Consider the following 26550-nt stretch of genomic DNA (forward strand, 5'->3'; position numbering starts at 1 on the left):
AAAAAATGAGTAATATATTTACAAAAGAACTACCTTGTGGGTAGACTCGTAGGTCTGAAGAAACATTATATTAATTCGTAGGCTGTGAATCATTATCGGATTCTATTAAAAGCAACACTAATTAATTTGTTTAAGGTTAAATTACGCATCGTGTATTAATTAAATGTTTGAAAATACTTATTCATTAATAATTAATTAAAAATGTTAATAGCAATTGTTATAGAGTTTGTGTTATTTCTCTCGTTAGTTAAAAACATTTGTTTTTTTAAACACTTAATTAATGCTAATAACACCGATGCTGTCTATCACGTAATTGTAGGTGATACGAAAGTCGTTTCGAATATTTAGATATTTAATTGCAAGCTAGACGTTAACTAGGAATATAAAATATATATATTATATCAATTTGATAACGTTTAAAATGTTACTATACATTTCTAATGTAAGAGTTTAGCAAGTTGAGTTCCTTGATGATTTAACAAAATGATAAATTTACAAGACAAAGTGACCTTTCTTTTATTTTGACTTAAATTCGGACATGGGCTACGATTATTAGGAAATATAAAAGAAATAGGAGGAACATCATATCATTTTTGTGATGTGCATTTGGAAATATGTAGGTACCTAAAATATTCAACACCTAAACTAACCACTCTGTGGAAACTTTCGTCTGCATTTTTTCTGAACCGATACAACTTGGGAAACTTCAAGAAAAGAGCCTACATACATTAAAGGCCGACAATGCATCTGCAAGACCCTGGTGTTGCAAACAGAAATACAAGAATACTAAGCTAATATTCTACTACCAAACAGTAAGCTAATATTCTACTACCAAACTAATCTTGATAGTAGAATATCAGGTCAGTGGGTGTGGTATGGTATCTACTTAGACTTGCACACAGTCCCACGACCAAGTAATATACAGCAGATGCTTATTATCATGCTTCCAATTGTGCGTTAATAGACAAGTAAAAACAATTTTATAAATTCAGATAATTACTAAGAAAAATACATAAGATCATTTTTTAAAAATCATTTATTAATAGCGAGAAGTTTTGATAAGAGATCTTCATACTTAGACTATATAGAGGTTTTTTTATGCAACCTTTAAAATATTAGGAACTAATTATTGAAACAACAAAACAAAACAACAATAACAAATTGGCTTCAACTAACAACAAATAACTAAAAGTTTAACAGAATAACAAAAGCTAGAAATCAACAGTTTCAACAACAATTAATTATTAATGATGGTAGCCGGAGTCAGTTGCGGCATGAACGGCATTGTTGTAGCTTTGGAGTTGCTGTTCGTGGTACTGAACGCCACCATCATGGTAGCTTTCAGTCTGTTGTTGTTGTTCATGGTAGTGACCTGGTTGTTGTTCATGGTAGTGACCTGGAAATAAACATTTGTTAATCATTAGACGTATTGGCTTTTACTATTGCAATATTTTTATTTGCACAGTACATAAAATATCCGATTCATTATCCGTCAATGTGCTACAAATCAAGGGTTCTCAGCTGTTTTATTTTCATTTTCTCCATAGTCATATGCAAGTGTTCCTTAATATGACCGAATTCATACAAATTTAATTTTTACTCCATTTTCAAATACGTAAATCTGATTGATATGGGCGAGATTAGTTATGTCTCGTGTTTATGATTACATTGGCTTTTTGTCGATTGGTATATATTATAAATTTTATTACAATTTTGGTCATTTGGTTGTGAAGATTTGTAGTTTACAGTATGACGTATTACAAATAAATATATATCATTGAATAATACGATCCAGTCACCATTAAAACCTGGACAGTAACACGAAGTATTGATGTTTATTGACAAGTGTATTTATCTGCCATTATCTGGATCTGCACCATCTACTATCGATAAAATATTATATAAATATGTTTTCTAAGAGAAGCATATGAAAAACACTTACCATCATCATAAATGCCATTGGCTTCAGCCTTCGCATTTTCTTCCAAAGATTTTAAGATCGCTTCAGGAATTGGCGGGGAGGTGGGCAGATGATCGCCGTAGGCCTGGAAGCCGTTTTCATCAGCAGTGTACTTTACTGTGTAGGTGTGGCCATCATCTCCGGTATAGGAGTAGGCGCCTTCAGCCTGGGTGCCTTTGCCGACGTGGCCTACTTCTTGGGCTTTGATACCTGGAAATATTAATGATAAAATGATTACCAATGTATACCTCTTAAATTTATTTTTTAATTCAATTAGGTTTAGGATATTATAATCGCTCAAACGCAATTAACAAAAATATCTTAATTTGTGGAGACGTTACAGTTACGCCTTGTTTGATCTCCGTTAAATCTTGCCATGCAAGATTCAGTTTTCGGACAAAGACTTACAAATTCTATAAATTCTGTCAATACAAATAGATCTATATAGTTAAAGTCAAGTCAAAGTCAAAGATCTTTATTCAATATAGAAGTGTTTGCACTTGCTTATTAATTGTCAAAAATCTACCACCGGTTCGGAATTTAGCACCTCGGACCTGAGAAGAACCGGCGAAAGAAACTCAGCGGGATATATTTTTTTTATTTATGACATTTTTTTTTATAACATTATGATTTCTATATGAGACATTCTGGAATAAGTTCTCCAATTATAACATAATTTTAATTAATAAGGATAAATCATTTGATTCCTAACTTCACTTTCCATATCAAGTTATCGTCATAGCTTTTTGTGCACATAAAATTTGTTTATGTTGTAATTAAAGTACCAAAAGTTATAATGAAACTATATATGCTCACCGTTATCAGTTTCATAGGCGTAATGGTAGCTGTGACCATTATTTTCCGAATGATAGGCTAAAGTCTTAGCCGTTTTCTCAGCTGAGGGTCTCTGATAGGCCAAATCGTGCGCGGAGTATGAATGTCCGGCTTGCACACCAGGCTGTTGGTATTCAACCGCCGATTGGTAGATATCGGCAGCATTTGCGTAGTGCTCGGCCTGTGGTTGGTTGAAGATATGGCCAGCTGATGCTGCCGCCACCATAGCCGTGAAAGATGTGATCTGGAATATAGACAAAGTAAATATTAGTAGATTACATAAGTATAAAGGAATTTTGTTTTTTTTAAATGGTCAAAATTATAAAAAAAAAACCTAAATTGGACTAGATAATTAAAAAGCAAAATTACAATTCTAAATTTAAAATAAATATTTTTAAAACCTACCAGTTTCATATTGACTGTTTTACAAGAACTTTAGAACTTGAATGCGTAAAAAAAATTTCACCCAACCGTTTTTATACTAAATAATTTCTATATACGCACGTTCTTATGAAGTCACACTTCTGACTTAATAAGAACTGTGTTATTAGCGGTGATACCACTAAAAGTATGAACATAGTAAAAAAAAATGATATATTTATTTTACTTAATAATTATAAAATAGTTATTCACTTATGTGTTATTGACTTCTCTCTCTCTCTCTCTCTCTCCCTCTCCTGTGCATTTATTATTCCCATCTGATGGTGGGATCTACCTTCCAAGACTTTTGCTTCCACTTCGCTTTATTTAACGTATCGTTTTCAGTAACATTGCAGGAACTAAGAACTTTTCTGACCACATATAATTGTTGGATTAATACTGCAAATTACAATAAAATAAGAACAGCAATATTTGAGATAGATGTTTGCAAAATAATTAACATATACATATCAACACAAAAAATAATCAACATATTATAATTTATTAAAAAAAAAAGTGAGATATACCAATTAATTATTAATTTAGCTTTTAGAATAAAACACTCATTTGTATAGGTTTTAAAACGTAAACACAATATTTAAAAAAAATACGAAAGGTCCATGGTATAAGTGGTCTCTGTAAGATGGTATCTGTTAGGTAACAAGATGCACCCGATCACTGAACAAGTAGAGCGGATTTTGGACAGACCATAGTAAGTGATAGATGTGGCAATTGTATATAATTTGAGCATAAGGGCATATTTTTATTATTATAAAATGAATTTGTATTGATTTTAATAGATGTATATTTTTTTCTTCTTGTTTCGTTTAGTTCTTTTTTATATTTCAAAAGATCAGTTCACACAAATAAATAATATTTGTAAAATATAATATTATGATGCTAGATTTTATGAAATGTTTGCTATGCCACACATTTTACGACGATGTAAATCACAATTAAAACGATGTAAAAACAAAAGAAAAATTCGATCTTCATTGTTCAATAATAAAAGTATCAAATATCATAATAATTATATTTAAACAAATTGAAAAATCAAACGAATAACAGATCAACGTATTTTTGAGAAAGGAGGTCTCGCTCGGCGCTATTTCCTATTTTAGCCATGACTCACTCTGCCAAATTTAATTAGAAGTTTTAGCGCGACTGAGTAAAATCAATCTTAACAATATTACCTCTACACGAAAGTACATTGTATTTTAATTTTTAAATGTCAGTTCTACGAGAATCTGTGGTCTACATTTAAATAATAACAATTAAGAATAAATATATAATTTAAGTGTTATTTCATAAATTAAGTGCTTTAAATAATTCTAGGCTAATATGTTTGTTACGTTCAATTATACTTTCGCTATACAATAGAGGTATTAAATTTTTTAACGTTGTTATATTTCGAGTACGTTTAAAACACGACCAAACCTCAATGGAAACAAGACATGCATTTAAATATTAAAAATTTTAATTATAATTTTTAATTTTTAGGTAGGCAGTCTGGCAAATGGGCCAGTCCGATAAATAGTCATCTCTTACATCATTAATGCGCCAACCTTGGCAACTACAATTGTATATCCATTGTGCCAATAGTCACTGACCCTTTAAACTGGAAGACACAACACTACGAGAAAATTGTTCGCGAGTTCGAACAAAGCCCTATAACCAAGTAAAATAAATAGTATTATTCTTACCACAACGGAGCAAAAAATTTTAATAGATTTGGAGTCTCTTAACGCTGTTTCACTGCGATTAATTTAGGTATGGCAGTTTTTTTTGGTTAGATTAAGTCTATGGTTTTGCACCGTTGAGCAAATAAATATATTTTCTAAACACAAATTCAGCACGTGAAACTTTAATGGTATTTGTCATGACTCAAGCCTGCAACCATCGTTTAATATAACTTGACCTATTTACTACGCTGTATATAAATACAAACATTTATTTAAAGAGAGTCGTGATGGCCCATTGTTAATACATTTTATTTGCTAGAATTCTAATGTACTTTATTTGTCTTTATAACTCTAAATGAGTTCTCGGCTCGGCGCTGAAGGAAAACATCGTAAGTCAACATGGATTTCCACCAAACATCATCGGAACAGCATGATGGAATAAGCTCCGAATCTTCTCGAAAGCAGAGAAGTCCTCAGGCAAGTATTGGGACATTTACAGGCTGTTGCAAATCTTCTTTAGGAAGTTTAAGACTAATTAAAAGGTCAACATCAGCAATAGCCACTGGTACTGCGAGTACCGCAAACTATTTATACATCATCAACGCACCGACGATCATAGAGACTAAGATCTATCCATGGCGCATTGGCGATGTAAGGAATGGTTAATTAACTATTTGTAGTGCTAATGTCTATGCTATAAAAAATGGTCCAATTACGTGTTGCCTTTCTAAATAAAAAATATACCGAAGCAAATATTAACAATCTGTTATGCCACGGCAATAACAATAAACTTATACAGATGTAATACTTCACAATAGAATCTTGTCCGATGAGTTATACGACTGTTGTTTGTAATAACTTAAATTCAAAATGAATTCAATTGAAGTTGTACTGGGGTAACCATACTAAAGTGGAAATCAGGACAAAATTAAAAACCAAAAATTAAACAAATATTACGCTGAGTCCGGATAAAATGTATCATTTGCTGCTTCGGTATTCTCATCGCCGATGCATATCATTGCTGTGATACGAAACGCGATACAATATTGACTTATGGTTAAAGATACTTTATTTCTCAAAAAGAAATTACATTTCACTTACTTGAGAAAATTATGTCTATAAACATATTTTAAATTTAAACTTCGACAATCATAATATCACTAGTTTAACATATTATTCTTACAATAAATTTTGTTTTAAACAAGGAATCTAAAACATACCCTCAAAGCAACAATAATTGTGTACAAAACAGCGATAAGAAATGCAAACTCATAGACACAGAGTAACAAAAACAGTTTGATCATTAGTTATTTATTTCATACTTTATTTTTATTCTATTTAATTTTATTTATATATATATATAAATTTTTTTATTTTTTTTTTTATTTGCATTAGCTTAAGTTATTTATTTTATTTTAATAATGTATTGTCATGTACTATATGTTTTTTTAGTTTAATTTTAAAGATTTTAAATGAATTTGCATTTTTTATCTCTTTAGGTAATTTATTATAGATTTGTACTCCAGCAAAGATCACGGTGCGCATACCTAAAGTGGTTTGGACTTGAGGTAATAAGATGTGGTCTCCCCTTCGGCTACTACGGGTGTGAGCTTGATGAACTTTTGTGAATGGGATTTGTGAATTAATTGATTTATTCAGGATTTTTCTTATTAATATACAAGTGCCATATGCATGTAATTGTTTTATATTCATGAGCTGTGTCTCCTTATACAATTTGACTGTAGGTGTTAAATAATCGTAATTAAATAATATTTTAATGATTTTATTTTGTGCAATTTGTAGGTCCTTTAAATTGCTTTTTGGAGCAAAACCCCAAATTTCAATTAAATATTGTAAATGTGGCTTTACTAAAGAATTGTATATTATCAGTCGCACTTGCCGCGGAACGCAGTGAATGAAGTTACGTAGCTTACCCATTAAAGAACAGAGCTTTGATCTTACGTGGGCAATCTGTACCTTCCAGTTCAAACAATCGTCTAATCGAAGTCCTAAATATTTTTCAAATTGTAATTGTTGCAGTTTTTGGTTATTAATTTCGAGAGGAGTGTGTACTGGAATGTTTTTGTTCTTGGGTTTAAAAATGACGTAACTAGTTTTAGATGCATTGATCGTAAGTAAATTTTGTTGAAACCAATGAACTAGTGTGTTCATATCTTGTTGAGCTTGATTTGTTATTTCGTTTAAGTTACTACCAAAATAAAATAGACACGTATTGACTTTGTAATAGAATTCCGAGGAACGGAGAGTACACACTTCCAACTTTAAGACTCCGAGCTGTTGTTGAGAGTTTTGCGACACAAAATCCCAATATTTTTAAACCTGGGATTTGAACCCAGAGTCTGGGAATCTGTGGCCCTATATTTAGCCACTAGACTAACGAGGCAGTCCAATATATAACTCAGAACTTAAATATGTTAAATAAACCTGTGTTCACATATATTGATGATAATAATATTACAATGCAATTTTGTTAGTGACGTATTATTTTCTAAATATGTAAGATTTTGATCGGTTGAACTTAAGGCCGAAGAACACTCAAAGACTAATTTATTAAATTGTACAAAGACACACAAAAATAAAACAAAATAATAGCCTAACACTAGCTTAAGTATTAAAGTACATTATTATTAAATACTTTAATTAAAAATGTTGTTAAAATTAAACACAATTGTATTCGATTAATTTTAAATAAACCAGCAGGACGAGTCCTGTGAATACAAAACGGTTGGCAGCCCTAGTCAAATTAACACGACGTGTATTGATGTATTGTTAAGTTAAATATTCGAACAATGCTATCAGACGATACGAAGAGGTTACGCGTAATTTGCTATGTACAGACAGACAATAAATACCAAAGAAGTGTTACACTGTATGTTCCTGTGGATTTAGAGAGATGTTTTTTTTTTCGTCAGTAGAATCAAAAGCGTACATCACTAATTTATTTTACATTACTATACATATAAAAGAGTGGGGGAATCTTGAGTTATTCTAATTTAAATTTAAATTGCAATTTTTGAAGTATTCTTTTTTATATTCTATTATATAATTTTAGAAAGAATTATTCATCGTGATAAAACATTCAGAGCTGGTATATACATGTACGTGACGTGTACGTGCAAAAAAAAATGTTTAATAATAACCATTGTCTTTCTCGTAAAAAGAGAAATTCAGAAAGTTAGAAATAAATACGACTTAACATAGATTTTAATGACTTCTTTATACGTTATACATCTTGCGGAACAGATCAAATAACAGCCTGGTTTTAACGAAAACTAATATTACATTATTTGTTTATAAACTAGTTAGCCATGTAACTACGGGTACAGGGGACATAATGTTGATTATAACGATTAATATGTCTTTCTATATAATTAATTATTATACAAAATAACATTTACGGGCAGTGGTACCACTTACCACCGGGTGGTCCATTTCAAAAGTCCGTTATATATACTAGATAAAAAAACACTCGTTAAAACACATCAAAATTCAGCTCAAGGTTGCCTGGTTATGAACTCTATACTAAAACCACTATAATTAATAATGTGATAAATAACCAGTGGGCTATATCAGCCCAGCAAGTTGAATTATAATGTGCAGACAGACTGCCTTTGTATATGCACCAATTGTGATTATGATACGGTGCGATACGTATCGTTAGTTGGTGAACTTGGGATATTGTAAAATTACGACAAATAGTATAACAATATAAAAAATTATGTATAGCTTTCATGGTAATCGTCGCAAGGTATTATTCTCCAATGGATATACTAACATTCATTTTATATGATTAAATGAAGAGACATTTATTTGAACTGCGTAACCAAAAAAAGACTACTAATCCTATATATTCAGGCTGTTTCAAATATCTAAAATATAATTATCATTGTACGTGCAAAATGGTAAAAAAAAAAATAATATATCCCGCTGAGTTTCTTTCGCCGGTTCTTCTCAGGTCCGAGGTGCTAAACCGGTGGTAGATTTTGTATTATATGTATTTTTTTTTAAATATTTACAATTTTTAAAATCATTAAATTAAGAAAATAATATGTTAGTAATTGCAAAGTTATGTCGATCAGAAAAATTTACAAGTATCAAAAAGATCAAGCTAACTTGAACAGGGTATATTTAAAACTCACCTAAATACTAAAAATATTTTTTTAACAGCTAACGATTAGTGGAACAGTTCCCGGATTCGTCTGACATTTGCACACTGACCTGAACTCGCCACATCTCGCTAACGAGAACAATGAATAATAAAACAACACGCAATTATTTCTTGCGGCTTGTAAAATGATACATGACGAGATTATTACAGATTGTACTTGTCGGAAACGTCTCATTTGTAAATCCCTAATTATATATTAATACCCTTGCATTGTTTGGATTGATGATGTCGATGATAGATAAGGTGGCCCAATGGACAAAAGTTGAGGATCCGAAGTTGCAGCTTAAATCTAGATGACATTTTTTTTTAACTTGGATAAACTATAACTCGCGATATTTCTTAATTCCATTTTTTTATGGTATGTGGTCACCATCGCCAATAGACAATGGCGCTATAAGAAATATTAACCATTCCTTACATCACCAATGCGCCACCAACCTTGAGAACTAAGATGTTATGCCCTTGTGTCTATAGTTACACTGGCTCACTCACCCTTCAAACCGGAACACAACAATGCTATTTGGCGGTAGAATATCTGATAAGTGGGTGGTACCTACCCAGACGGGCTTGTCACCGAGTATAAATCAACAGCGATATTTATGATAGGAATAGTGGATTAGGATTTAATTTATCTTCTAAGGAGTTATGAAAATATATAAAAATAAAAGATAAGTCAAGTGAACATTGCCCAGCGCTGGGATACGTAGGTGATGACACTTAAGTTAAAGTGAAATATTTATTTGATGAACATTGTCCTGTCTTATGGTGGTCTTCTGTCTTGATGAATATTTAATTCGTAATGGAATACGTAAATAAAAAAAACCGTGTAAACTACTAATATAGATTTTAAGGTATCTGAAAATTTCCAAATTTCTGCACATATTTATTTCCGTAAGAATCTTCTAATGAGGATTAGAAGTATTCAATGGGTAAAGTCGCTCGTACCTAGGAAAATAAATATAAATATATATATATACATAAATAAACATAAAAAGCCTGTAAATTTCCCACTGCTGGGCTAAGGCCTCGTCTCCCTTTTTGAGGAGAAGTTATAGAGCATATTCCACCACGCTGCTCCAATGCGGCTTGGTGATTCCACCACTCTATTCACACATGTGGCAGAATTTCTTTGAAATTAGACACATGCAGGTTTCTTCACGATGTTTTCCTTCACCGCCGAGCACGAGATGAATTATAAACACAAATTAAGCACATGAAAAATCAGTGGTGCCTGCCTGGGTTTGAACCCGAAATCATCGGTTAAGATGCACGCGTTCTAACCACTGGGCCATCTCGGCTCTATTTATATATACATTTATATCAAAATATATACTTTCTTAAATGCTAGTGAACGGTAAAATGCTGTTTAGTAGATACAAATCACAAGTTATCCCACTGCTAAACATCATTCTTTAGTATTGCTATTATGGTTTAAAAGGTGAGTGTGCTAGATTCAATAGTAACACATTTACCTTGAACCTAATTAAAAATAACTTCTCTCATCCGTTTTATACTTCGTAATATTCCGATGACAGTTTATAAAAATCTCCTTTGGCTTAATTTAATATGGTTTTATTTTTTCTAAATTTGAAGTACTAATACCAAAGCACATACTGAGGAGTTATTCTAGGACCACAAATCTAACTAGTTTTTGATTGTAATTTTAGTCTTACATAAAGGTTTGTGTTTATTATGTAAACTTGGACCCTTATTGATCTCATAAGGCTGCAGATGAGGTTGCATGAGCTAGTTATAACAGAGATAATTAAATAATTAATAAATATACGGAAAGATAGTCAAGATGACCTTTCAGCTTTTTTGTGGTTCCATGATTCGTGGTTATTTGATTTTTGAATTGTTGAATAGATGAATTAAAAAAAAACAATATGTGTAGTTCAGTTCAGGTCAATTAAATGAAAGACTAAATGAATATGACCTGCGATAGTTATTGTGTAGTGGGTTAAAGGAGTTTTAATTTAATCAATTTAACTGGAAGTTTATTTAGCCTGTGTTTATAGCGACTGATTTAAAAATTGGTCGAAGAAAATTTACTCGAGTGAAGGTGGTTTTTTGTGTTAGAATTGACTAATAAATTACTTGATGTGATTGCAAGTAACGCGTTTAACTATGATTAGTGATGTTTGAGTTGCGCACATTACTAAAATATTTTACTTGTACAAGGGTAATTGACCCTTGTCTCGCATGGCTAAATTGTTTAATGTTTTTTTAATGGTCGAATGAAATCACAACAAATTAAACAGACAACCGCAACGATTATTTCTCTGAAGCTTCAATAATATGAGATAAGTTGAATTACGAATAAAGTAAAATAAAAATAAAAATGATAATCAATTTATTGCGTAAACATTGCACTGTACAAAACTTAGTCTAATCGATGGCACGAATACGTGTTGTTCAGAAGCGGTAGGGCTTTCCGAAGGGCGCTATGTACCTCGGGGTAGTGTAGGTGCGAGCAGCAAATACGCCTTGATCGTATTTACCCGCATGGTAGCTACCTGAAATTTTTAAAAGAAAAGAATGTTTAGTTATATGAAGTGACTAGATACAACTTTCAAGTTTAATTTGATATAAGAAGGCGAAAGAGCAAGACAAAACGATACGAAGAAAATGTTTGACATCGAAGACAATAATCAGAAATATATATTTTTTAGATAGTAAAAAATATTATTTTGATGTTTAAAAGCTAATATTTTTTCAATAATAACGTAAAACATAACAATGCACTGTGCATATCAATTATCTGATTCTGTGGACTACTAATCAGCTTTTTTATAATATAGATTAGTAAGCTAATTTTTGGGCCACCTGATGGTCAGTGGACACCACTGGCAATCGACATTGGCACGTAAGAAATATTAACCATTACTTACATGGCCAATGCGCCACCTTGGAAGCCATAATATTATGTTTCTATTGCCTGTAGTTACACTGGCCACTCACCATCCAAATCGGAACACAACAATAATAAGTATTGCTGTTTGACGGTAAGATAGATAATGGGTGGTGCTTACCAAGTACAGTTTGAAGTTACCAGATACTTTGTTATTATGTTTTTATGGTTCAAACCCAGGCAAACCACAGCAGAAATTCTGCCACATGTGTATTCCGCCAACCCGCATTGGAGCAACGTGGTGGAATATGTTCAAACCTTCTCCTCAAAGGGAATGGAGGCCTCTAGCCCAGCAGTGGGAAATTTACAGGCTGCTAATGCTAATAAAGATACTTTGTATTTGTTTTAAGGGGAAGCGTTTTACAAAACATGAAGAAAACGAAGATTTAAAAGCCTCGGGTCATAACCTGATATTAAGGTGATCGGTTCGTATATTGTTGTTCCTTGTTGCTGTCATGATGAATCAAAGATTCGTGACTCGGTCGAAACAAGAAATATGAAATCGTCAAGAATATTATTTGTAATTTGTATTGCAATCGTTTGCCATCTTGAAATGTTAAAAGAAATGACGGATACTTATCCTTGTAGACAAAGATTAGTTCGTCCTATTTAAAATATTTCCAATTTAATAAATCCTTACCTTTATAAAAAAAATTAAGACTACATCTGTTAGATCTTTTGTTTTGTCAATACCTAATACAATATACAATATAGTATATAAGGGCAATTTAAATACTTTAAGTAATTGTTTGTTTTTTTTTTATTTGGAAGGCAGATGATTAAATAGGCCGTCTGGTGAAAAAAACTAGTGCAACTCCTCGGCTTATTGCCATTCTGACTGGTTCCCATTTTACTCAGAGAATTTGCGATTCAACAAGGATATGCTGCTGATTCTTGACACCAATCCCCGCGGTCATGACTTGTACAGTAACTATTTTTAAATTTAATTTGCATTTAATTAATGTGTGTGTATTAGTGTGTGTGTGTAGTGGCCTTAATATTTATAATTATTATGTACTGGTTAAAGGCTAATATTAGATATTTGAAGTTAACTATAACTAATAATTCATTTAAAATTTTGATACGAATCTTTTGATGAAACTTGACGTAAATGTCGCTAAAATCACACGAAGAGAAGATTAATGATTATTCCACGATGTTAAAGTGTAAAGATAATTCGACTTAATATCAAAGTTACTAGAATAATGAGTAATTATGATTGACATACTTCATTATTTGAAAATTGGCTTGCACTTGTATTGCAATAGGAAAAAACTTTATGAGTTGGTTCCCCGTGGTACTGTTATTCTAGGATGTTATTTTGAACTAATGTAGTTCGGGGTATTATAGTTTTGCGAGTTTTGTTTTGGTATAGAAGAGGCCATTTTTTATCTTTCCTAGACAGTAATTATAAAGGATAAGACTCAACTAATTAAGATAAAAGTAAAAATTATATAAGTACATAATACAAATTCTAATACTTTTTAAAAAAATATAATTATTTAAAATTTAGCCAAAAAGTTATTTCTATTATTTATTTGAATATCCTTTAATGACATAAAATTTGAGATTTATTTTTCTTCCAAATATAAAGAAACCGTTAAATGGCAACAATAGACAGAGGTAACAAAATCTACATAAGTTTATATAACACAGTTGGCAAATTCATAAATATATTTAGTTACGCATTCGGACGCTATGAAAATTAACACATGTTAATAACTATAATCAAATTACACGCGTGTAAGAAATATTATGTAGGAGTTTTAGTGTAACTTTCACTCTTCAAGCTGTTGCCAAAATTATACGCCGTCTCTTTCTCTTCCATATGGCCTTCTATATTCATTTCATTCACACAAACTTTATTAAAACGGAGATATGAATGCGAAAATTACTTGAATTTTTTTTTTATAATTTTACGCGTATAAAAATCTCTTTAGAAATTTTAATGTTACTGTTTATGATAAATTAATGATTATTAAAAACGTTTAAATTAATTATATTGTACACAATTTAAAAATATAAGAACTTTTGGCATAACTAAATTTCCAATCCTTTTTTATCCCTATGCGAGGGAAAGGGATAACGATAGTTATATGTCTCGTTCTATGCGAATATGGAACGGGATAGATTTTTATCAGATTAATTAATATTTGTATTGCTATTCAGTATTTAATTATATATTACTATAATATTGCTACACGTCCCGGCTTCATACGGGTACAATATAAAACATTAAGGTTGAAGAAAAAACATAAAGAGATAATTCGTGTTTTTACTTTAGTTGAAATTCTGACCTTTACTTTACTGTAATATGCCTGTATTATACACATAAACCTTATTCTTGAATCACTCTATTTATTGATGGAAACCTCATTAAAATCCGTTGCGTAGATTAAAAATCAAAGTGTACAGATTCGAAGCGACTTTGTTTTTTACTGTGTATAGATTGTGAACGATAGCATTAACCAGATGGCTTACGATACGATGTAATGCTCCTCAAGAGGGATAAGACTGATTTTACTCCCTTAGTAGCCTTTTGGCTAATTGATACGGCTGCAAAGTATACAGGGTTCAAAGTCGGATTGATAAAAACGAAATTACTCGATTTACTTCGATTTCTATCAGTGTCTACACTACCGAATCTTGGTATTGTACAACTTTTAGAAATCACGGTATGCACCAAGTTATCTAGGTATAAAACGGTTTCTTGAACACGCAGCGTGCGTTATATCTGAGGCATTGTTATTAATTGTGATGTGGTTGGCTGATCAAACATATATTTGGGCTTACCATCATCAAAGATGCCATTGGCTTCATCTCTAGCGTTCTCCTGTAAAGCCTTGGCAATAGCTTCGGGTACTGGTGGAGCGGTTGGCAGATGAGCACCCTGGGGCTGGAAGCCATTCACATCAGCTGTGTACCTCACGCTGTAGATCTGGCCATCGTCACCAGTGTACGAGTAGCCGCCTTGAGCTTGAATTCCATTAGCTTCTACACCGGTTTCCTCGGCTTGGATTCCTGAAAATTATTAATAAAAATCTATTTATCTTAATGAATCGATAGTAGTTATTATATAAACATTTTATTAAGATTCGAGATCTATTTGATTTATCATTAAGATTATTTTGAAAATACAATACACTAAAATCTTAACAGTGTTTCCATATGCCTAATTCATCTAATTTCACACGGTGTTGAAAAACATCGTCAGTAAACCTACATATGGTAGATAAAAATCTATGTCACCAACGCGTAGTGGAATAAGGTCCTAATCGTGTCAAATGAAGAGCATTCCCCAGGCAAGCAGACGAACATTTATAGGCTGTTTATATTGCTTTTAAAATAATCTACCCAAATTAAAAATCCCCTTTTAAACATATAATTAATTTGAAAACAGCAACGTTTCCAAAAATATCTCATACTGCCTAGATTGAACGAGCGACCTCTATGTCACAATACGTATCGTAAACCAGAAGGCTTTTCATTACTACAAAATAGAATCGTAACGTTTAAATATCAGATTTCAAAATTATATCGATACATCATGTCTTAACATTAACCTTGTTTAAATTTTTGTAATAGTTTTATAGGTGGCAATGATCGTAAATTTTACATACATATATTTATGTAAATTTTATATAGGATTAATTTGCATAAGTTTAAAGGTAGGGTAACAAAAGCAATTGTTTTAAAGTATTTTAAAGGTAGGTACCACCCATTTATCAGATATTCTACAGCCAAAAATTAAGGGCGAGTGAACCAGTGTAATTAAAGGCACAAGGGACATAACAGTTTACAACTTAGTTTCCAAGGATGGTAGCGCATTGGCGATGTTGGAATGGCCAATATATCTTACAGTGCCATTGTCTATGGGTGATGGTGACCACTTACCATCAGATGGCCTATTTACTTGTACCTATATATATATATCTTTTACATATATACCTTTTTATATATAAACCTTTGAAATGAGGCTTTTATCCAACGGTTTGCCCAACAAACGTTTTAGAGTAATAATAACAAAACTTTTGATGGATTTATTTATAAAAGGCTTTATATAAATAAACACATATTTAAAATATTTCACCTGTGTTACATTTTTTTTTTTATTTTGTATATGTATTACTGTAAAAGCTCGAACTAAGGTAAATCTTAAGATTTTCCAGTAAAACCTAAGATTTACCATTATTCTTTTTTCCATTTCTTGAATGAAAATACGAAAGATTAGGCAAAATAAAACGAGAGTTATCCTTGGACACCTGGTTAAAACGAAATTACTTATACGCAATTAAATAAATTATCAATGTATGAGAATGATTTAATGACATAAAAAAAATATTAAAATCCCAATTAATTGAAACAATAACAAAAAATAATATGATATAAAATCGTATATATAGAAAGAGACAGAGATAAGATAGAAAGAGAGGAACGGTCGCCTAGAGGATATAACGCTTTTTCTTTACGTGACGGTTTTTAGAGTTTCGTTCCAAAAAGAGTATCGTTTGAAAAATGTATTTTACATTGCAGGTCTTTTTGCTTATTTAAGTGTCAACTTACCATTTTCCGTGTCGTAAGCGAAACGATATCCTTGTTCGTTGACATCGGACACTGATCGTAAAATGGCCGCATTCCTCTCCAATGCAGCGCGAGGCCTGTCCTGGTAGTAGGCGCGGTACTGAGGTGCCACGTAGCCGGGGAGCGACGCAGCTGCGCACGCGCCGATGATAGCTGCTAGGATGATCTAGAGCAAATAAAATGTATAGTTAGTATAGAGAAAACATACAAGATTATCGTAGACAATATCAAAATAATCATTTAACAAGTTTGTACTTTGGAATAAGGATTTAAAATTACCAGAAACCCGTTACTTTTTAATAAATAATATATTCGATATATTAATTATTTATAATTTAATTTTAAGTCTGTATAGTACATTATTAATGTTTGTTAATATTATATTTTTTATTTTACATAAATAGTACAGAAAGTGCTCAGAATGAAATACTAGGAGCGGTCTTCTGATTGATAAGTCATTTATATGTTTTAATATATTTTAAATTTAATAAGTATAACATTCAGAGCTCTATCTAGGTACTCTATCTTCTTTATTAAAAAAAAATCTTCAAAATACATACTTTATTACTTACGACATTTTAAAATAAACTTAATTTGAATATCACTGCTTTTATATATGTAATTAATATATGTTATTTAATCAGTATAAAACTATCGATCATATTTAAAGCATTTAATGTTTAAGTAGGAGCTTAAGTCATTATGATAATATGTGGGAGAAGCATCATATTATATACTTAGTCAGGTTTTGAATAATAATATGTATAATAATAATATATCACGTGACATTGAACTATTTAGCTAAGATATATTCGTATTTGAAAAAAAACATTATAAATTCATATTTAGAATAAACGCAAACATCGAACAAAAGAGTAACGTTGTTTTTAATTTTATTAGGTCTTAGTATAAAATAGGAAAAATACTTTAAGTCCAAACGTATGTTAAGCCTTTCTCGCTCCGATAAAAAGCGCATTAGATTATCGGCTCCGCACACAGTTTATTTTTAAGTGACCGCTGTGACCAACACATCTTATCCAACGAAAATTGTAACGGATGTAATTCGAAATTTAAATTCAGCGAATACATATTATTTTAGCAGTTGACAATTAAAATCGACTAAATTTATTATACGTTAGTAAATGCATTAAACAATACTTTTAATAATAACTGTTTACTATTAAAACGTTCAAAATATACTATCGTCACTAAGCCCCGTGGCATCTATAACTTGGACTCATGTAAACTATTAAACTGATTTGAAATTGAGCAAGTAAAGATAGTAGCGTTAATAATTAGTTTGTTTAGTTTGCTAACTAATAACTAATTAAACTTTAAATAGATAATTTGAAAAATAATACACATGCTCCTCTATATATCTATACAATCACCCCTCAGCAACATATACGGCCATTTAACTTCCAAGCATATTTGTGTTAAATATATTAGTTGAATTAGTATTAGAATTAATTATTATATGTCATATTAAAAGCGCATTATGTAAGTAAATATTCCATTATATCAGTTAGACATATCGATAGACTATATGGGTCAAAATTAAAAATAAATATTAGCAAAATTCCCGGCAATAAAATGAACCCAGCAATCACCAGTGTCAAAGAGAGATGAGTTTTATCTTAAATTAAGTTATTTCCACTGTATACCAGATTAGTTTATTAAGTTTCCTTTGAATAGAATCACAATACACGTGATGATGTCAAAGTATATGCAATTTTCTGAACTGATTTTAATGAAGTCTTTCAAGATAAATAATAATAGGTCGTTTGACGTACCAATTTCATGTTGCCGGTTGAAGTAACGATCCTCGAATGATGAGTCTGGTTCCCAACTCGGTTTATATACTAAACACCATCAATATTGGCAATGTCAAGGTTGAAATGTAGAATCTGTTCGTCTTAAGACCTGTAGCACATTGAAGAGTAAACGCCAGTCTCATTGGTTAAGCTCTATATATAAATTGAACTCTAACATTAATGAAATAAAGTCGTTTTTGTATTTATATTTTTAAAATAGATAATGATACGGAAGTCCAAATAAATAAACGAGAAAGTATAATCTAAGCAGATTGATGTTATAAAGGCTATTTGTGACAAGAAAGTCGAAGGTTCGATTCTGGACTGATCTAATGTAATATTATTTTTTTGGTGCAATTAGAGACGAAATGTGTAAAGTAATTTAAACATGAATATAAAATACATTTTTACTTCATGGACATTGATATTATAAAAAAATGAACAATGGGAATATACAACCACCAACATGGGAATTAAGATATTATGTCCCTTGTGTCTGTTACACTGGCTCACTCACCCTTCAAACCAGATTACAACAATAATAAACATTTATATTGAGCGTTGAATATATCATGAGTGGGTGGTAGTCAGTCTTACAAAAAACCCTACCAGTAAATATATATTGCACTAAATTAACCTAGTTTTAACAAAATTGGAATCGAAATCAATAAAAACAAATGCGTTTTCATTGAGCATACTATTCTAGCGCTTAAGTCAATGTAATAAGTGTCAAAATAGTGGATTCATATAAGAGAATGAATAGAAGCTGTGTAACTTTTAAATACTATAATAAAATCATTATTAATTTATGGCTTACACTTCGGTAAAAAAATAATTTCTCATTGACAAGTTTAAGGCCTCTTATCTTGTTATATATATTACTAGCGGTGCCCGCGACTTCGTGCGCGTTTGATTTTAACAAAAAAGTTATATTTGACTGACTCCTTTCTATCGACTGTAACACGGTGAGAGCTCTGAGTAATTATTCTCTCTAATTCCTGCTTCCTTTCCTTCACAAGTATACGCGTGCTGGCTCGCGATGACACCGCCTAACTGTGACATCAATTCCATCACGCACGAAGAACTTCGGCAACTCTTTTCTTTGTCACACCGCCAAAAAATGGAACTCTCTACCAGCACACGTGTTCCCCTCCTCTTATATACTGGGTCCCTCCAAATGAGGCGTGAAAAGTCATCTTACAGGCCGCCACTACGAGGGCGACTGGTGCTGTTCATTCCCCCTGAGTGTACTGGTCGTCTTCGCGTTTGGACTAATTACAATTCCACTTCTACTCACCATCAGGTGGAGTAGACTCATACGAGTCTACTACCGGGAAGGCACAGTCCTACTCGGCTTAAAAATATATCTACCAATATCACAAAGCAAGAGGTATTGACTAGTTCTTACAACGTCAACTATGGAATGCACATCATCATCGTCATCATCATCATGCACAATATAATTATATTCCTTATTCTCTCTCACACTGATACTGAGTATTATCCGTATCGGAGACTCTGAAATTGTGAAGTTGTATTTCACATCATTGGGAATAGCAATTCGTTTAATTTTGTAATTGAATATTATAGAATAATAATATTATATTTACTTGGTGGTAGGGGTTTGTGCAAGCCCGTCTGGGTAGGTACCACCCACTCATCAGATATTCTACTGCCAAATAACAGTACACTGTATTGTTGTGTTCCGGTTAGAAGGGTGAGTGAGCCAGTGTAATCACAGGCACAAGGGACATAACATCTTAGTTCCCGAGGTTGGTGGCGCATAGGTGATTTAAGGAATGGTTAATATTTCTTACAGCGCCTTTGTCTATGGGCGGTAGTGACCACTTACCATCAGGTGGCCCATATGCTCGTCCGCCAACCAAGGCCATAAAAAAAAAACATAAACATCATAAAGTAAACTTACAGCCCATATTTGATTAGTCGACGCTGTGCTTAGAGTTGTTACGGTGGCTCTTTTCTTAGACAAACTTAGAAATACTTAGCGGTAGGGCTTTGTGCAGCCAGTCTCAGAAGGTAGCGCACACTCATCGCATATTCTATTGCCCAGAATTATAATCATAATTATTACTGCAGTGTTCTGGTTCGGAAAGTGAACCAGTGTAACTACTGGATGAAGAGACATAAAATCTTAGTTCTCACGGTTGGTGACGTATTGACGTACTAAGGGCTGGTTACTATTTCTTACACTACCGATGGGTTTCAGCGGTAGCCACCAGACATTTAGAAAATTAAAACTCGTGTCAAAAAACATTGACAAATAAAGCATATTACTTAATACAAGATTATATTAAAGATGAAAAAGCGTGGACATTTATTTAAAGATTTCTATGCAGGATATATGATAAAAAATTAATTGTACTTTACAGGCATACTTTGTAATTAAAATGGTGATAAAGAGTAATTAGTAAGTTTCTTGTCGGTTCTTCTCGGTAGAATCTACTTTCCGAACCGGTGGTAACTTAATTTAAATTGACGATACACAAGTGATTTTACTCGAATAAATAATATTTTGTTATTTTTTTTTTTTATTTTGATTTCCCAGTATAAGTATTTTAAATAAAAAATAAATTAAATAAACATCTTTTATTATCTCCGGATCTCACTGATATTAATAAATTTGGCATTATCAAGAATTAAACGAAACAAAAAGTAAACATAACGTTATATTCAACGATGACCCGGAATAATATTGTAAAAGTTTAAAAATAAATTCACATTAAATATATAAATGTAAAGATTTTATATTTAACGAACACGTTTAATCGATTCAATGACGCTGGACGACGATTCGAATAGGTTCCGTTCAGTTAAATGATCTTAATAAGCCAAATATATAACTTTCTTTTCCTTTGTTGACCCAAAAGTTCCTTGAATTCTGTCTTAATATAACCAAGTAATACTAAAAAGGCTAGATACATATTACCAGTGGAAAGTAACGATGTTATATTTGGGAAATGAGGTTTACAGATTTTACTGTAGGGTCATCTGATGGTTAGTGGTCACCACCCAAAAACATTGGCACTGTAAGAAATATTAACAATTCATTAGATCACACCAATAAGTCACCAACATTAAGAGCTAAGATATTATGTCCCATTTCCTTGTGTCTCTTTTGCCTGCATTTGCTATGGCTTACTCAAAAATTACCAAAAGTATAATTTTGGTGCTTTAGTGTCTTTAAGTTATCTTCCCTTTAACTGACCGTATTATATATGTTCAGGTAGATATCACCATCGCAAGTTGCTATAGCTCGTTCCAATGTGGCTTAATTTCAATTCCAATTTAATTCTTCACAGTATTTTCCTCCACCAACAACCACCATAGACATTATAAAGAAGATGTAAGCACATGGAAATTTTGCTTCCAATGGTGCTCGCTCGGACTTAAGTCTCCGATCTTTTTTTTTTCTTTTGTTTATGATTTACGTTTCCTAGTGACAGCTATCTGTCTTGATTTTTGGCACTTAGATGCAAGTGCAATTGCATAAGGCAAAACATGTATTGTACGAACTTCTGTTAAAATATTGTAGATACATCCTGTACGTACAATTTTAATTTTTTAGTGTCGTAATATTATAACTTATTCGGGATCCACTTATGCTGTTTCATAATTGATTTTGGTACGTCCGCCCAAAATGTTTATTGTTCTATATAATTAGGTATACTGGTAAATTGGCCACCACATGATAAGTTGTCACCGACAATAGACATTTGCGCAAAAGAAATATGAACGATGTAAGGGACATCACCACTATCCCACCAACTTTGTGAACCGTGATGAGATGCCTATCAATTGTAACTGTATTTACACGTTATTTTAACAAAATAAGTCGCGTATCCTCGACAAATAAACAAACCGGATTTACGATTGTTAAAAATAAAGTAAGCATCAATCTTTACATTACATAAAGGTTAGAATATTCACGGAAGTCTGATCGCACCTTAAATTTTTTATACATTTTTTTTGTGGTATATTTTTTATTACAAATAGAGCAATAGAACGTCATAAAATATTACCAATATTATCATTGGCATTTTGATTTTTTTTTAATCCCTACTTAGGTGTCATTATCATTGTTATAAATTTATAATGGCAACCAATGATAATATTTCAATGTTTTTGGTCACGATTTTACGAGTTAGTCGAGTAGTTAAAATAATTTGCTTATTCCTTTTTTTATGTTATAATAGGCGAACGAGCAATGATCCAACTACTGGTAAGTAGTCACAAAAACATCGACACCGTAAGCAATTTTAACCATCCTTAAATCGGCAATGCTCCAGCAACCTTAGGAATTAAGATAGAAGTTGTCCCGACATTTACACTCATTCACTCCCCAAACAGGAACACAACAGGCACCGTGAGCAATTTTAACCATCCTTAAATCGGCAATGCTCCAGCAACCTTAGGAATTAAGATAGAAGTTGTCCCGACATTTACACTCATTCACTCCCCAAACAGGAACACAACACTAGGTTTGGCTGCTTGGCGGAATACTTGATAAGTGACTGGTAGGCAATTTGCTTGAATAAAAAAAAATGGTATTTACAATGTTATTATTACGAATACTTAAGGTACAATAACCTCTTATTAAAGTTATGATGGATTTGCTCCAAGCTATTGTTAATAACAAGAGATATTGTACTCTATGGTTTAAGTATAGTAATTGTTAGTTTAACTACTATATCAATGAGTGTTTACCAAAAAAATATTATTAAAGTTTCGTTAGCAAGAATTATCAATAATAATGTCTGCATAAATAAAAACGCTAAATAAAACTTTAATAATTTGTATTTATTTGTCTGTGGAGTAATTATATTTTACAATCAGCTTATATATTTTGAGTTATAAGTTACGAACAGTTAAAATCAGTATGTAGACTAAGTATTCTCCTTTTGAAATAGGTTTTGGACTTGTCCACCTTAGGCCAATGTGGGTTGGTAGAAAAACGTTTCTCTCCCACGATGTTATTAATTTATTTTTTATTTAAAGCACATAAATTCCATTATAGTCGGGGTTGAACCCGCAATCATCAATGTACAGTCTCACAATAAAATTACATTTTAAACTTGAATAGGATTCTGATTGGATATTTTTTGAATATCGCTTCTGTCATTATTTTTTTTTTATAAATTTCGAAGTTAATTAAATTCCAAACCTCGCTTGATTTTACCTTGCGTAGTAAATAATTCAATCGTGTGTCAGTAGAGTACTAATTCCTAATCCATTGTTGCTCCCACGCTTGTGTCAAGGATGCTGTGAATCATTTAGGAAGTTTGGGTTGTCTGTACATATTTCATTGTCAACTTGACTTCTAACATCGGCTTTATCAGTTTTTAAACCCATAACAATCAAGGAGGAGGTTCTCAAAATGTTTGTGTGTATAAATACGTTTTGTTTTTTTTTTCGAGTAACATTTTTGTTTATTATTATAAATAATCGTTATTTTTACAATTTTTAGAAATTATCATTAAATAAAAATTCAGACATTCACTAAATTTATAAATCTTAAAATACATAAAATAAGAACTCGAAGAATATTAAAAATTGAAACTTTTTATTTCTTAATAAATTAGGCTGTAAGTCCAGTATCGTTTGCCTATTGTAAATTAAAAAACAAAAACATCGTGTTACTTGTCATTAATATTTTTATTTACAGACAACACAGACGTTTTAATTATGCATTCATATTCATAAACAAAGCTCCGTAAGAACATAATAGATATTCTGTTATTATGTTCTCAATGTCAGATGTAGCAGAGAAAGGAGGAAGGATCAAAAAAAGATAATTATAATCTTTTAGTATCATATCTTATCTATCTTTGAAACTTGTGAAGTATATTTGACCTATAGCAGATAATCTATGTATATACGCATGCATTAACACAAATTTATAGAATGAAAGCCGCATTCATAGATCTGTTTATGACACATTATGGAGATCGCTAACAACGACTCGATTTGAAATCCATATCGAGTTCAGCGAGACTTGTTATTAATATTCAATCTATAATAGTACACTTGTACACTTGTACACTCTGTATGTCAATCTATAATAGTACACTATCCGTATGGTATTTTATAAATACTTTCAAATTAAATAATTGTAAGTCCCTATTGATATTTCCAAACAGCGTTTATAAACATAATAAATTAAATATTTTATAATGGTAGAGTTGTATGTTATGTCTCTTGTGCCTGTTGTCATATTAGCTCACTCGCCCTTCCGACCAGAATACAACGATGTTAAGTATTACTGTTTAGCGGTGGAATATCCAATGAGAGGTTTGGTAGGTAAACAATGTGCGTCTCTTCAAATTATTTGATGGCTGTTTTTATTATTATCAGAAGTGATGTACACACTCCGGAAACACTTATGGGTACAATATTTCGGAAGATAAAAATGAGATTTTTTTAGGTTAAATGTCATTAGGCGCCCACGTGTGCTCTTGTTTCCTCACCTGGATCTCAACATTGGCCGTTAATCCACGATACGTCAAGGCCACTAAGACACCATTACACCTACATAAGCAAAGCTGCGGCTTTAACGTATTTGTATAATATATTTAGCAATTTTAACATTTACATGAATGGTATTTGAATAAATTTGGGCGCGTCTCTGTTTTTTTTTTTATCTGACCGGGTTTATCTCTGACCTATAATAATTTCATAATAGTTATAGTTTCGTACAATAGATAATTGCAAAGTATAACGTTAAGATTTCTACGTAGGTGCTTTAACGTATCTAACTTTAACTTAAAGCAATGTTGAATTAATATGGAGAAAAGAGTATCTAATACTTTTCGAACTGGTTGACGTTAATTTTTTTTTTATGGCATTGGTTGGCGGACGAGCATATGGGCCACCCGATGGTAAGTGGTCACCACCGCCCATAGACAAAGGCGCTGTAAGAAATATTAACCATTCCTCACACCGCCAATGCGCCACCAACCTTGGGAACTAAGATGTTATGTCCCTTGTGCCTGTGATTACACTGGCTCACTCACCTTTCTTACCGGAACAAACAATACAGTTTACTGTTATTTGGCTAACTCTAAGCTAAGCTCATGACACTTGTCTGGATTTCAACTCGCAGCATCGTTGAAGATCTTCGCGTCCAACTAATCTACCATCTGAGTATAAATAAATCGAAATAAAATATGTTCTTTTTTTAAATTTAATAAAAAAAAATTATAATCAATGAATTCGTATCTCCTTTTCACTGTAAGAAATAATTATAGATTTTTGACATATAGCATTAATTTAATCAAAGTGCCGTTTTTTTTTTAAATTAATTTCAATAGCAATATATAATATTTTCAAGAGATTAAATCATCTAATTAAACGAATGGGTATGGTGGGTGCATTTATGCATTACTTGCTAACACGCAAATCATCCTCACATATCTTAATGGACAGATAGACAGACAAATCAAATTAACTTTACGTTTTAATGTCTATGAATAATTCATAGCGCTGATATTGATTACGCTGCTAAATAATAATCGCGCCGCGGAAATGCCTTTAACCGACTTACATTTAGGATAAGGTAATGATTTTCGTGTTTGCTATTTATTTATGGAAATAGTTATACCATAAACAATTTAAATTAAAAACTTTTAATATTCGATGTGATTCGTCTCTAAAGGTGCAAACAACCTTGAAAAATATAAACTATAATATAATAAAATGAAATTATATAATAAAGATATAACGAAGAAAAAATTAAAAAAATACATACTTTTTTGTACAGGTTCGAAATTGTAGTTTGATACAAGAGCCAAGATTGCTCAGATAGAACACGAGGAACAACTGTGTTTTTATGTTTGTAATGTGGATAACATCGTCAGATCGAATGAAATGTCATACGTATGTCAAAACCAGTAACCCTAAACCCCTGAACTATATTTATTTGAAATATCTCGTCGACCCATTTTACTGTGGGTGAGTAAAAAAGAAAAAGTAACTTTTTTAAAACTAGAAATCAATTTTCTTGGTGGCAGGGCTTTGTGCGAACCCATCCGGGTAGGTACCACCGACTCTTCAGATATTCTGCCACCGAGCAGCAATACCAGTTATTGTTTTGAAAGGTGAGTGAGCCAGTGTAACTACAGGCACAAGGGATAACATCTTAG

At 31.8% G+C, this 26550-nt stretch overlaps 2 protein-coding genes across 3 annotated transcripts; both read right to left on the reverse strand.

Annotated features, from left to right (window-relative positions):
- Nucleotides 1-1116: 1116 nt before the first annotated feature.
- Nucleotides 1117-9148, reverse strand: LOC125070462 (cuticle protein 3-like). Of its 2 annotated transcripts, XM_047680348.1 has the most exons (5): nt 9057-9148; nt 3428-3613; nt 2777-3038; nt 1943-2170; nt 1117-1396 (listed from the first exon to the last, which is right to left on the reverse strand). In XM_047680348.1, the coding sequence occupies exons 3-5, from the start codon at nt 3018-3020 to the stop codon at nt 1245-1247; spliced, it is 624 nt and encodes a 207-aa protein (XP_047536304.1). In that variant the 5' UTR covers nt 3021-3038; nt 3428-3613; nt 9057-9148; the 3' UTR covers nt 1117-1244. The 2 variants fall into 2 exon arrangements, with proteins under 2 accessions (XP_047536304.1, XP_047536305.1); XM_047680349.1 differs by lacking the exon at nt 3428-3613.
- Nucleotides 9149-11423: 2275 nt separating this feature from the next.
- On the reverse strand, nt 11424-18402 carry LOC125070388 (cuticle protein 3-like). The gene is made up of 4 exons (XM_047680233.1): nt 18371-18402; nt 16560-16743; nt 14790-15017; nt 11424-11601 (listed from the first exon to the last, which is right to left on the reverse strand). Exons 1-4 carry the CDS (start codon nt 18377-18379, stop codon nt 11501-11503), a joined length of 522 nt encoding a protein of 173 aa, XP_047536189.1. The 5' UTR covers nt 18380-18402; the 3' UTR covers nt 11424-11500.
- Nucleotides 18403-26550: the final 8148 nt, after the last annotated feature.

The sequence above is a fragment of the Vanessa atalanta genome, chromosome 17 (genome assembly GCF_905147765.1).
Source record: "Vanessa atalanta chromosome 17, ilVanAtal1.2, whole genome shotgun sequence".
Classification (NCBI taxonomy): Eukaryota; Metazoa; Arthropoda; class Insecta; order Lepidoptera; family Nymphalidae; genus Vanessa; species Vanessa atalanta.

What these genes read in the sequence shown, in the direction of transcription:
- LOC125070462 (XM_047680349.1), bottom strand. Translation starts at nt 3,020, where the DNA reads ATGGTGGCGGCAGCATCAGCTGGCCATATCTTCAACCAACCACAGGCC. An exon ending in CGCCTATGAAACTGATAACG is followed by an intron (nt 2,171 to 2,776) that starts GTGAGCATATAT and finishes TAATATTTCCAG; the next exon opens with GTATCAAAGCCCAAGAAGTA. An exon ending in CAATGGCATTTATGATGATG is followed by an intron (nt 1,397 to 1,942) that starts GTAAGTGTTTTT and finishes GTTTATTTCCAG; the next exon opens with GTCACTACCATGAACAACAA.
- LOC125070388 (XM_047680233.1), bottom strand. An exon ending in CGCTTACGACACGGAAAATG is followed by an intron (nt 15,018 to 16,559) that starts GTAAGTTGACAC and finishes AATAATTTTCAG; the next exon opens with GAATCCAAGCCGAGGAAACC. An exon ending in CAATGGCATCTTTGATGATG is followed by an intron (nt 11,602 to 14,789) that starts GTAAGCCCAAAT and finishes TAAAAATTTCAG; the next exon opens with GTAGCTACCATGCGGGTAAA.